The sequence below is a fragment of the Vulpes vulpes genome, chromosome 6, assembly GCF_048418805.1.
Source record: "Vulpes vulpes isolate BD-2025 chromosome 6, VulVul3, whole genome shotgun sequence".
In the NCBI taxonomy this organism is placed as follows: Eukaryota; Metazoa; Chordata; class Mammalia; order Carnivora; family Canidae; genus Vulpes; species Vulpes vulpes.
Genome location: NC_132785.1, coordinates 128,137,953 through 128,150,728, shown reverse-complemented (window position 1 = coordinate 128,150,728; position 12,776 = coordinate 128,137,953). Strand labels below are relative to the sequence as shown.

At 51.9% G+C, this 12,776-nt stretch overlaps 1 protein-coding gene across 2 annotated transcripts in view; it reads left to right on the top strand.

Annotated features, from left to right (window-relative positions):
• Positions 1-6,176, top strand: part of HSP90AA1 (heat shock protein 90 alpha family class A member 1) — a 57,328-nt gene extending 51,152 nt beyond the window's left edge. Inside the window, exons 1-11 of one of the 2 annotated variants that reach the window (XM_072762359.1) lie at positions 264-454; positions 856-1,017; positions 1,151-1,517; positions 1,881-2,014; positions 2,294-2,614; positions 2,819-2,984; positions 3,156-3,346; positions 3,459-3,606; positions 3,823-4,091; positions 4,449-4,782; positions 5,044-6,176. In XM_072762359.1, the coding sequence (XP_072618460.1) occupies positions 856-1,017; positions 1,151-1,517; positions 1,881-2,014; positions 2,294-2,614; positions 2,819-2,984; positions 3,156-3,346; positions 3,459-3,606; positions 3,823-4,091; positions 4,449-4,782; positions 5,044-5,153 (2,202 nt within the window). In that variant the 5' untranslated portion in view covers positions 264-454 and the 3' untranslated portion in view covers positions 5,154-6,176. Of the gene's footprint in view, positions 1-263; positions 455-855; positions 1,018-1,150; positions 1,518-1,880; positions 2,015-2,293; positions 2,615-2,818; positions 2,985-3,155; positions 3,347-3,458; positions 3,607-3,822; positions 4,092-4,448; positions 4,783-5,043 lie in introns of those variants that run through there. The other variant, XM_072762358.1, reaches the window with a different exon arrangement.
• The last annotated feature ends 6,600 nt before the right edge of the window (positions 6,177-12,776 follow it).

The following is a 12,776-nucleotide window of genomic DNA, read 5'->3' as shown; positions in this document are numbered from 1 at the left end:
CCGCGGCGGAAGCAGCGAGGGCGGGCCTGGGAGGCGCCAGTGCGCCCGCGCGCCTCGCTGGCGGCGCAGGGCCGGGGTGGGGGCAGGGCCCCGGCGCGAGCCGCGCGGCAGACGGCGGCCCCGGAAGGCGCGAGACCTTCGCGAGAGTTCCGGGCTGCGCAGGCGCACTGAGGCCGGCGCGGGGGCGCGCGGGGCGGCGTCGGGGGTGGGGCGCTCGGCGCGAGCCCGCGCGCGGCCGGCAGAGGGGCGGGGCCGCGGCAGGGCGCAGGCGCAGGCGCGCGGCCGCGGCGGCGGTTGGGGAGGGTTCTTCCGGAAGGTTCGGGAGGCTTCTGGAAAAGGCGCCGCGCGCCGGGCGGGCCCGCGTCTATATAAGGGAAGCGCGGGGGCGGCGCGCCAGTTGCTTCTGCGTCCTGGTGCTGCGTCGTCGCGGAGCCCGTGCGGTCCTGTAGCCGAGGTGAGGGGGCGGTCCGGGGGGGGGGGCCGGGGGGCGCCGGGGGTCGGGGGCCGCGGGGTCGGGGGCCGCGGCGCGGGGTGGGCCTCCTGGAGCCTCCGGGCCCCGCGGGGCGGCGCGGCCGAGCGCTCGGCGGGGGAGGCCTCGGGCCTACTGCGGCCCCGACCCCGACCCCGACCCCCGCGGGCGGGACCCCGGGCGGCCGGGCCGCAGCTCCGGGGGCGCCGGGGGCGGGGGGCGCTGGGTGGGGGGTCCCCGCGGGCCTGCGGCGGCCGGCGGCGACGAGCGCACGGCCCTCGTTGTCGCAGCTGGAAATGAGGTCATCCTTTGTCGGCGGCCCCCGGCTCGGGCCCGGCGGGGGCGGGGGGGACGGGGGCGCCTAACCGGCCCCGCGGCCCTTGTAGATGCCGGAGGAAACCCAGACCCAGGATCAGCCCATGGAGGAGGAGGAGGTGGAGACGTTCGCCTTCCAGGCGGAGATCGCCCAGTTGATGTCCCTCATCATCAACACGTTTTACTCGAACAAGGAGATCTTCCTCCGGGAGCTGATTTCCAACTCGTCGGACGTAAGTGGGGCTGCCGGGGAGCGGGGGTCGCGGCCTGCGGCGGAGCCCTCCCCTCCTCCCCTCCCCCCTCCTCCCTTCCCCCCCACCCCTCCTCGGGAGCGCCCGACTCAACCGCTCGCTGCTTGCTTAATAGGCTTTGGACAAAATCAGATACGAGAGCTTGACCGATCCCAGTAAGCTGGATTCTGGGAAGGAGCTGCACATTAACCTCATTCCGAACAAGCAAGATCGAACCCTTACCATCGTGGACACCGGCATTGGCATGACCAAGGCCGACCTGATCAATAACCTGGGTACCATCGCCAAGTCGGGCACCAAGGCGTTCATGGAGGCTTTGCAGGCTGGCGCAGATATTTCCATGATTGGCCAGTTTGGCGTCGGGTTTTATTCTGCCTACCTGGTGGCTGAGAAAGTGACGGTGATCACCAAGCATAACGACGACGAGCAGTATGCCTGGGAGTCTTCGGCTGGAGGGTCGTTCACGGTTAGGACGGATACAGGTGTGCATCCGAACGGCTTCCTGGGTCACTCGGTCGTGGGGGCGGAGGGGAGGGGGCTGGAGATGCTGTAGGATTGGCAAAAACGTGTTTGCTCCGTCCTGTCCTGGAGTGAGCTGGGTGGTGGCACGTAGCACGTGACTGTAGCAAGGAGCCTCTGGTTTCTGCAGTCAGGTCAGGTGGTGAACTGCTCTGGTATCTACATCGGTATAACTAAACCCCACGTGGTAAAGTTGCTCTGAAATTGTTGCATGTGGTGTGGAGAGCGGGATTGTGGAGCTTGTTGGTTTTTTTTTTTTTTTTTCTTTTTAATTCCAGATTAAATTTGTTCATTCAGATTGAAATTGAGTCCATTTACCTTTACAGGTGAACCTATGGGTCGTGGAACAAAGGTTATCCTGCATCTGAAGGAAGACCAGACTGAGTATCTGGAGGAGAGGAGGATAAAGGAGATTGTGAAGAAACATTCTCAGTTCATTGGCTACCCCATTACTCTCTTTGTGAGTGTCCACATGGGGTGTAGTAGAGTCTGAAACTAGTGAATTAAAATTATTACTTATTAGATCTATGGATGAAAGATTCAAACTTGGCATTGACTTGATTAGTGAGAAATATTCTGTCAATGTACACAGGGTGGTTTAGAGACATTAAATGTTGGCTGATAAATACTTGTTACTTCAGTATTTCAGGCTTTGGTGTAAGTGCCCACGCTGCATTCAGAGCGTGTTGTTCAGCTCCAGGATGCAGAGGTGATGTGATTTTTGCGTTTTCTTTTGAAGGTGGAGAAGGAACGCGATAAAGAAGTCAGTGACGATGAGGCTGAAGAAAAGGAGGAGAAAGAGGAAGAAAAAGAAAAGGAAGAGAAAGAGTCTGATGACAAACCTGAAATAGAAGATGTTGGTTCGGATGAGGAGGAGGAGGAAAAGAAGGATGGAGACAAGAAGAAAAAGAAGAAGATCAAGGAGAAGTACATTGACCAGGAAGAGCTGAACAAAACCAAGCCTATTTGGACCAGGAACCCTGACGACATCACCAACGAAGAATATGGGGAATTTTATAAGAGCTTGACCAATGACTGGGAAGATCACTTGGCAGTGAAGGTGAGCACCCAGTGCTTTAGACCTAGTCTACCCTCGGGGTCGCCTGAGGTGGTTGGGGTGCGGGTGCTGCTAAAGGCTTGGTCATCCCAGCCCCTGAAAGTGCTGGAAGTTCTGGGACAGAGCCTGTGGGTGGTCAGGCAAGGTAGCCCTCAGGGATGGTTGGTTGCAGTGTCCCTTGATGATCTCCTGTGTATATTTTTACAGCATTTTTCAGTTGAAGGACAGCTGGAGTTCAGAGCCCTTCTCTTTGTGCCAAGACGTGCTCCCTTTGACCTATTCGAGAACAGAAAGAAAAAGAACAATATTAAGCTGTACGTTCGCAGAGTTTTCATTATGGATAACTGCGAGGAGCTGATCCCTGAGTATCTGAGTAAGTGTGGCTAGATGGGAGGCTCTGTCCCGCCCTGTGGTCAATCTCTTCTAGACTTGAGTTTCAAGCATTTGGGGCATGGGATCGTCTTTGGGTTTTTTGGGGGGTTTTTTGTTTTGCTTTTATATATTTGTAGGTTTCGTTTTTAGGATGACTTTGTGTTTTTTTCAGATTTCATTAGAGGTGTGGTGGACTCTGAAGATCTTCCTCTAAATATTTCCCGTGAGATGTTGCAGCAAAGCAAAATTTTGAAAGTTATCAGAAAAAATTTGGTCAAAAAGTGCTTGGAACTTTTCACCGAACTGGCTGAAGACAAAGAGAACTACAAAAAGTTTTACGAGCAGTTCTCGAAAAACATCAAGGTAGGTGTAAACACATTTGATCCTTAGGAGTGGTTGTCCTTGTGTTTTGTCAAGTTTTAAGCGATTTTTTTTTTCAATGCAGAGAAAATTCAAAGCTAATGTTCTCTTTTAGCTGGGAATACATGAAGATTCTCAAAATCGGAAGAAGCTGTCAGAGCTGTTAAGATACTACACATCGGCTTCTGGTGATGAGATGGTTTCTCTCAAGGATTATTGCACTAGAATGAAGGAAAACCAGAAACACATCTATTACATCACAGGTAAGAACAGGTGTACAATTAGCTTGTTCTCACAACTTCCTAGGAGGTAAGTGTGTGTACACGTGCCTTTACGCGTCAGCCTGTAGGGACTAGCCTAGGCAGGACCATGTGGGCTGGGCTCCCTTGTGTGGTTAGGTCTGGCTAGACCAAGTACAAGTCTAAAGGAAATGAAACTATTTCCTATTAAAGTTCTGTAACTTTCTACCTATACCTCAGGTGAGACCAAGGACCAGGTAGCAAACTCTGCCTTTGTGGAGCGTCTTCGGAAGCATGGCCTGGAAGTGATCTATATGATCGAACCCATCGATGAGTACTGTGTCCAACAGCTTAAGGAATTTGAGGGGAAGACATTGGTGTCAGTCACCAAAGAGGGTTTGGAACTTCCAGAAGACGAAGAAGAGAAGAAGAAACAGGAGGAGAAAAAAACAAAGTTTGAAAATCTGTGCAAGATCATGAAGGACATCTTGGAGAAAAAAGTAGAAAAGGTGTGTGAGAACAGTGCTTCAGTGTGCCTGGGTCTCCTGCTGGTGGGCTGTTCTGTGGAGTGCCCGTGGGGGTTTCCCAAGCTTCTCCATAGGTTTTTCTTAATTTCTATACGAATAGAAAATCAGGTTTTTCTACTTTGAGAAAACTCACGAGTTTTGTTAGGACTTGGGAAGAGTTAGGATGTGGAGGAAGAAAGTTCTAGGTACTTAAGTTTGTAGGTGGTTCTTGATTCGTGAATACAGTACTTGGAGTCCTTAGGTTTCATTTTAATAAAGCGGATAGAGGTACTGAAAAATGAAAAGTTAGGACAGCAGAATCTTCCCAGGTCCATTTCTCACCTCATGCTTTGGTTACAGGTGGTCGTGTCAAACCGATTGGTGACCTCCCCGTGCTGCATTGTCACAAGCACGTATGGCTGGACGGCAAATATGGAGAGAATCATGAAGGCCCAAGCCTTAAGAGACAACTCCACCATGGGTTACATGGCAGCAAAGAAGCACCTGGAGATAAACCCTGACCACTCCATCATCGAGACCTTACGGCAGAAGGCAGAGGCCGACAAGAACGACAAGTCTGTGAAAGATCTGGTCATCCTGCTCTATGAAACCGCTCTCCTGTCCTCCGGCTTCAGTCTGGAAGATCCCCAGACACATGCTAACAGGATCTACAGGATGATCAAGCTTGGGCTCGGTAAGCTTCCCATGTTACAGTGGTGTGTGACCTTTGGCTCCTGAAACAATACTGGGGGGGTGTCAGACCCGGTTTGGGTGACCTCTTAAAGTTTTCTCCTAAGGACGTTATAGGGCTTTTTGATCAGAAAGGCTAAAAAACGAAAGTGGTTTTCACCCCCAGGGAATTGTTCACCCTTTGAAGTTAGGTATAGACCTGCTGTTAGGCTCATTAATTAGGTGGCTTCGAGAAATCCAATGAGAGGGCTTTGTGTCCAAACAGGTATCGACGAAGATGACCCCACAGCTGACGATAGCAGTGCTGCGGTGAGTGAGGAGATGCCGCCCCTCGAAGGTGATGACGACACGTCACGCATGGAAGAAGTCGATTAAGTGCTGCCCTGAGAATTACTTGTATATGTATTCAATACTTTATCTTCATTCCCTCTGATAATATATTTTCAAGGATGTTTTTCTTTATTTTTGTTAACATTTTAAGAATCTGTAAGGCATGACAATATAGCTACTTAAGGGGAAGATAAGATTTCTTTCTGTTTGAGCGTGATACTGTGACGTGTAGGAACTAAAGCTCGGCTAGTTTTTCTTTCCTAGTCCCATGCTGGCTTATTTTAACCGGACAAGGTAACATATGTTGTAAGGTGTACGTAACCTAATGTTAGCCGTGTGGTCTCGTGTGGATTCCGTAGTAAGACCCAAGTGTTTTTGTCACTGAGGTGTTCTGAGCTGTACCTTGATGTGTAAAAGAAGAAATACTGGTTAAAACAACTTTCACCTTCTAGGATCTACTTTTTAAATCTTCTGTCCCTTGTAGTTCTCAACTGCATGTACCAGGCCTCTAGAAACTAGTAGTGAAACTGAACCAACTGGATGGGAGTAGCCACAGATAGGGCTTGTTTTCCAAAGAGCGTTGTTTAGAGTAGCGAAATTCTAAGCCTCCTTAGGCATGTTGTAAAGCTGTTCAAGAAGTAACTCCACAAGTTTTGTGAGTGGAAATGTGTAGTGCTCAAGTCACATTCTGCTTTAAGAGGTTGTAACAAATACAAACAAATTAAAAAAAGTTCTGTGAAAATGTTTTGTTTGGGGGGGGGGTGGGCATTCTAGATGACAGGGCAGCCGCAGGATGTAAAAACTTTAGTGTTGGCATGTGTTAGGGATGAGGGAGGTGGCGGACGTTGACGCCCTGAAGTCTTAGCGACCTTGCGGTGTGCGCTCCAGTGACAGCCGCGGGGTGGTGAGCATCCTGGGGAGCGTCCCACAACGTGCATCCTCTGTGTCCTGTGTTCCAGTTCCTCACGGATAATTATTTTCTTCTTAGGGTTTTCATGTCCAAGCTGCTTTTTTTGTAGTATTTGTAAAACCTGCTTTATGTCCTAAATATAGTTCCTTAATACCTCAGCCTCCTGAATATCTGAGTTCTTTGCCAAATCTCCTTACTGCCGTCCCACCTGAAATCCTTACTCCCTGGTTCTTACTGAGTCTCAGGTGAGCTCTGTAGAGGGGTGGCTGAGACTCCTGTGAGCAGCAGGTGCTGAGGTGGGGGAGCTTGAGCTCAGGTGTGTGGTTTTTTTTTTTTTTTTTTTTTAAAGATTTTATTTATTCATGAGAGATGCTAGACACAGGGAGAAGCAGGCTCTGTGCAGGGAGCCTGACATGGGACTCGATCTGGAACTCCAGGATCAGGCCCTGGGCTGACAGCAGGTGCCAAACCACTGAGTCTCCCAGGCTGCCCCTTGAGCTCAGGTTTTAAAAACCAGCTTGGGGCAGGGGCAGCAATGGCCAATCCGAAAATAGCATGTTCCTGGAAAGTGGGTGGTGGTAGCAGGTCTGACTTGGAGGCTAAGGTCCCATATAAGCCATGACCGTGTTAACCTGGGGGAGCGGGCTGGGAGAGACTTGGGAGCCTTGTGTCCTGGGGGGCGAGGCTGGTTCCCTGGCGCTCTGCAGGCCCTGCGTGCCTGGTGAGTGGTAATCCGTTAATCAGTAAAGCCCTCTCAGAGGTGCCCTCCTCAGCCACGCAGGAATTGCTTCCGTTTCAGGGGTCGTGTTTGAGTCCAGGTTCACTTCCAAAGCCCAGTCTTTCTACCGTTATTAGTGAGACACGCTACCACCCAAGAGGAAGTGTGAGGTTTACCAGAAAACGAATGCCAAGAAGGGCAAAGGGGAAGTTTGTTCCATGTTCCCGGAGTCCAGTGAGAATGCTGAAGGTTGCTGTAGACCCGCGAGGGAATCCACAGAGGCCCCGTGCGAGTGACCTCCCCACTGAGTCCGAGCACCTGAAGCGAGTGACCTCCCCACGGAGTCCGAGCACCTGAAGCGGATCAACATGTACCAACCATGCATCTGGAGCCATCACCCAGGTAGCCTGCTTGGAACCTGGGCCAAGAGATGGACGCTAGACACCGTAGGGGGGGAGTGGAGCCAGCTGACACGAGACCATGGTAGCCTCAACTCTTGCTTCACCCTTCCCGAAACTGGTGGGGTCCCCCTGAGGAGGGCAGACCAGAGGAGTGAAGGCTCCCAGCTACGGGCCCTCCGTGGAGAGGCGACCAGCAAGGCAGCTGCAGAGCTGCAGTGAGAAGGCAGGACTCCAGCAACGCCCTTAAGTTCAACATACAGAAACCTCCTGAACTTCCATCACCGTCCCAAGAGTTATCAGATCTTTCTAAAGTAATTCAGGGGCATCTGGGGGCCTCAGTGGTTTGTGCAGCCTAAGTGGCTGCCTCTTGATTTTGGCTCAGGTCATGACCCTCAGTCATGACATCAAGGCCCGAATCAGGCTCAAGGGGGGAGTCAACTTTTTCTCCCCTTTCCCTCTGCCCCTGCCCCTAGCTCACTCTCTTAAAAAGAAATTATTCATAGTAGTGTACTGAATAGACACCTTTTTTAAATTTTTTTGGGGATCTTATTTATTCATGAGAGACGGAGAAGCAGGCTTCATGTGGGGAGCCCAATGTGGGACTCGATCCTGGGACCCTGGGATCACGCACTGAGCCACCAGGGCTGCCCAATAGAAACATTTTTACTCTATTAAAGATTTTATTTATTCATGAGACACACACAGAGGCAGAGATACAGGAAGAGAGAGGAGAAACCGGCTCCGTGCAGGGAGCCTGATGTGGGACTTGATCCCAGGACCCCAGGATCACGACCTGAGTCAAAGGCAGACGCTCAACCACTGAGCCACCCAGGCGCCCCTAGAAATGTTTTTTGAAGGTCTTTGTGCAGGACCTGTTGAGGACAAAAAAAGCTGCTGAGCGGAATTGGAGATGAGAGCGTGAGAGCGCGCTCCCGGCTCTGGATTCTTGTCAGAAGTGTTAGCATGCGGTGAAGAAACACCCAACAAACTCCATACTCTGATACCATTTTTTAAATTTTATTTACTTGAGTGAAAACGAGCGGTGGGGAGTGGCAGGAGAGAAGCAGAGTCCCCGCTGAGCAGGGAGCCCCCTGAGCTGAAGGCAGGTGCTTCACCGCCTGAGCCACCCAGGCGCCCCCAGTTGCATCTTCAGGTGGGCAATAGGTTGCCCAGGGCCAGAAGTCCTGGTGGGGATTGACTGCAGAGGGTCAAGAGGGGGATCTGGGAGCGGGGCTGGGGGGGGGGGTTGGGGGGGGGTTGGGGGTGTCAGAAGCCTGATTAAGTGACGACTGCGTGACTCTTAAAATCCATGGATGGGTCTTAAAATTGGGTGGATCTTAATGGTGTGTGTAAAAGAGCAAATGAAAACAAGCATGGGGGGCACTTGGCTGGCTCAGAAAAGCAAGTGACTTGAGTTCAAGCCCCACGTTGAGCGTAGAGATTACTAAAAAATATATATATATGGAAGGTGGTCTAAGGTCTAACGGTGTTCAAAAGTGACCTTGAGCGAGTCACTGGGCCTCCCACGCCTCTGACCTGGATTGAAAATTAGAAACAATGCTTGGAGGATTGTCCTGGCACTTTCTGGGAGTCGGCTTCACAGATGCCACTTTTACTTGCAAGGACGCTCCTCTTCTCAGGGCCGTTCCTTCCTGTCCTAGGAGCTCTCCTGTACCACACACTCCTGGGTGTAACCAAGCTGCAGCCTGAGCCTCCTGCCGTCCAGGAAGTTTCTCCATGACCTCTGCCCTCCTCATCTCTGTCTTGCCAGTTTTTAGTAATTCCTCCCAGGCACCTATTCACTCAGTTTGTATGCAAAGCCACCAAGAACTCAGCCCAGTCTGGCTCCATGGCCACACTGAAGAAACGGCGTCCTGGCGGAAGGCCAGCTGCGCCATGGCACCAGCACGAAGGAAGGCCTCGGGCTCCCGCTGAGGCGCCAGCACAGTGAGGCTGGGCTCTGGGTGAGGCAGGGTCTGGGGCAGCTTCTGGGAGGGGCTTCCTGCTGACAATGCTGACCTGATCTCCACAAAGGAGAGGGGATGAGAGTGGGTGACCAGGCTTGAGACCCCGGACATGCGGCCTGCGGATGGGACCCGTGCACAGGCCGAGTGAGGAGAGAGCTGGGGGGGTGACAGCGGGTAACCACGGACCCTGGACGCTGGTCGTTAGCCATGGCCTCGGACGGAGCCTCTGGCCGCCAATGCACCTGGTGGGAAGGCGGTAGCCCGTGGGCAGCCCCTTCAAAATGGGCCTGTGCCCACTTCTTGAGTGCAGTGTCCGACCGGGAACTGGTAGGGCGGTTCCACCATCCTGTTCCTTGAGTGGCCTCATCTTTGTCCCCAGTGGCCCTTACTCCGCACTAGCCCGTGTCCCACCTGCAGAGGGAGGCCAGTGGAGGGTGAGAGCTCGCCAGCTTCCCCTCGGCCGTCTCCCTGTACCTGCCAGGACCCAGCGCAGGGATGAAGGTGCCAGGCTTGGCTCTGCTTCCTGGAAGCAGAAGGATGGCAGTTCAAGGCCGAGCCCATCCGACTGGTCCTGAGTTTGAATTACAGACGCTTCTCTGTTTTGTTCACAATCCCAAATGTGTAGGACGGAGCATCTGGCCGGTGGCGGGCAATCAAACGTTTGTTGATGGATTGGCCAGAGCACTTCAGTTTGCAAACACTAAGTTTCTAACTTCTTCCACCTTTTTCTAACTTTTATTTTGCAATTCCCTAAACGTGCAACAGTAGAGGGAGAGACACTAAGTGTTGGTGAGGACGTGAAGGATTTGGAACTCCACACGGCCGCCCGGGATGTGGAGCGGTGACTTTCTGGAAAACAGTCGGGCAGTTCCTCTAAAAATTAAACATAGACTTACCACGGAGTCCAGCGACTCCACCACTAGGCGTCTGCCCAGGAGAGACGAAAACGTCCACAAAAACACGCGCACACATTTTCATGGCATTATTCATAGAAGCCAAAAGGTGGGAGCAACCCACATGTCCATCAACAGATGAGCAGAGAAACCAAAATGTGGTGATCCGTACAGTGGAGCATTCTCCCGGGAGCTGTATCCATGCCACACTTTCGATGAAACTTGACAATATGCTAAGTGAAAAAAATCCAGTCACAAGGGGATCCCTGGGTGGCTCAGCGGTTTAGCGGCTGCCTTTGGCCCAGGGTGTGATCCTGGAGTCCTGGGATCAAGTCCCGCGTCGGGCTCCCTGCATGGAGCCTGCTTCTTCTCCTGCCTGTGTCTCTGCCTCTCTCTCTCTCTATCATGAATGAGTAAATAAAAAAAATTTTTTTTAAATCCAGTCACAAAAGGCCACCGGTTTGTTGTTATGATCCCATTTATATGAAATTTCCAGAGCAGGCAAATCCATGGAGACAGAAGATGCATGGTTGCCAGGGATGCAGGGAGGCGGTGAGCAGTGACTGCTAACGGGCACAGAATTTCTTGAGATGATCGGAATGGTCTGAAATTGATTGTGGTGATGGTTGCATAAAATGCTCTCAAGTCTTTAAAAAAAATAAGGACAGGGACGCATGGGGGCCCCTGGTTTGGCATCTGCCTTCGGCCCAGGGCGTGATCCTGGAGCCCCGGGATCGAGTCCCATGTCGGGCTCCCTGCATGGAGCCTGCTTCTCCCTCTGCCTGTGTCTCTGCCTCTCTCTCTCTCTCTGTGTCTCTTATGAATAAATAAAATCTTAAATAAGTAGATGAACTGTATCGTATGTGAATTTTAACTCAAAGCCGTTATTTTTTTTCAAAGCCGGTATTTTTACTTTTTAAAAAATTTAAGAGTGAGCACACAAGCAGGGGAAAAGGCCAGAGGCAGAGGGAGAAGCAGACTCCTCACTGAGCAGGGAGCCTGATGCAGGGATGGATCCCAGGACCCTGAGATCGTGACCTGAGCCAAAGGCGGACACCCAACTGACTGAGCCACCCAGGTGCCCCTATTTATCTTATTTTTTAAAAGATTTTATTTATTCATGAGAGACACAGAGAGAGGTAGAGACACAGGCAGGAGGAGAAGCAGGCTCCCTGCAAGGTGGGAACTCGATCCTGGGATCATGCCCTGGACTGAAGGCAGACGCTCAACTGCTGAGCCACCCATGTGTGTCCCTGGAAGTTTGTGTTTATTTTAAGATTTTATTTATTTATTCATGAGAGAGAGAAAGGCAGAGACACAGGCAGAGGGAGAAAGGCTCCCACGGAGCCACCCAGGCACCCCATTTCAGACTTTCCTTCCCTGTTAATCCTGAGCACTATGCCGTTATAGGGGTGGACCACCTGTTGTCTACCCCTTCATCCCATCGATGTATGTTTGGGTTGTTTCTGCCTCTTGGCCGCTGTGAGTAATGTTCCCATAAACACAGGTGGACACATGTCTGTTCAAGTCCTTTCTTTCACTTCTGAGTATATAGGTGGAAGTGAAATCGCTGGCTGGTATGATAATTTAATTTTTTGTGGGACCCCTATAGTCACTCTACATTTAAAAAATAACAGCTTTGGGGCACCTGGGTGGCTCAGTCAGTTAAGCATCTGCCTTCAACTTGGGTCATGATCTCAGGGTCCTGGGATCGAGTCCTGTGTCAGACTCCCTGTTCAGCGGGGAGCCTGCTTCTCCCTCTGCCTGTGTCTCTGCCTCTCTCTCTGTCTCTCATGAATAAGTAAATAAAAATCCTAAAAAAAAAAAAAAAAAAGTCTGAAACGGGTACAAGGTGGATAAACGTTGTAGATGATGTTGAAGATGTTATGCCGAGTAACGAAGCGCCAGCGCCGGGTGGTTGCCCGCCTCTGAGGTCCCGACGGTGGTCAGATGGAGAGACCCAGGCTGGCACCGCGGGCAGAGGTTGGTTTGGGAAGATGAAAACATTCTGGGGAAGGATCGGTGAGGGCCGCACAGCGCTGGGAATGTACTTAATGCCCCTGGACTCTACCCTTAAAAGGGGTCAAAATGGTACATTCCATGTTCTATATTTTAACACACACGAAGTAGAAGGAATTGGTGTCTGTGCCCCTGCACACCCGCCAGCCAGCTGCAACGACGATCATTATGGGTTCTCGGTCGAGTCTGGAATCTTCTGAGGATGGGATCATTATCAATCCCTCTTGGGAGATGAGAGAACTGGAGTGCTGGGTGGTCACGCGGCCAGTAAACACTGGAAGCACAGACAGACAGACAGACAGACGGCGTCTCCCAGCGCTCACTCCCCGGGCACCGGCTGCAGACCTGGCCCCTTCCCGCACCAGCTTCCCTGGTCAAGAGCCCATGCGAAGCGTGTGAATGGCTGAGCCTCACCACATGGCTGTGAGCCAGCAGCAGGGGTGTCCCCAGAACACAGATCAGCAACCCCAAACTGACGGCTGCTCTTTCTCAAGGACTTCACACACCCAAACCTCTTCTGCTTGGGATCATCCTGTTTTTCTTCTATTTTTATTTTTAAGATTTTATTTATTTATTTGAGAGAGGGAGCTGGGGCAGGGGTGCAGAGGGAGGAGCAGACTCCCTGCTGGATGGGGAGCCCTACTTGGGGCTCGATCCCAGGGTCCCAGGATCATGACCTGAGCCAAAGGCTAACCGACTGAGCCACCCAGGTGCCCCTCGTCTTGTTTGTCAATTGTGGTAAAATATACATAACATACAT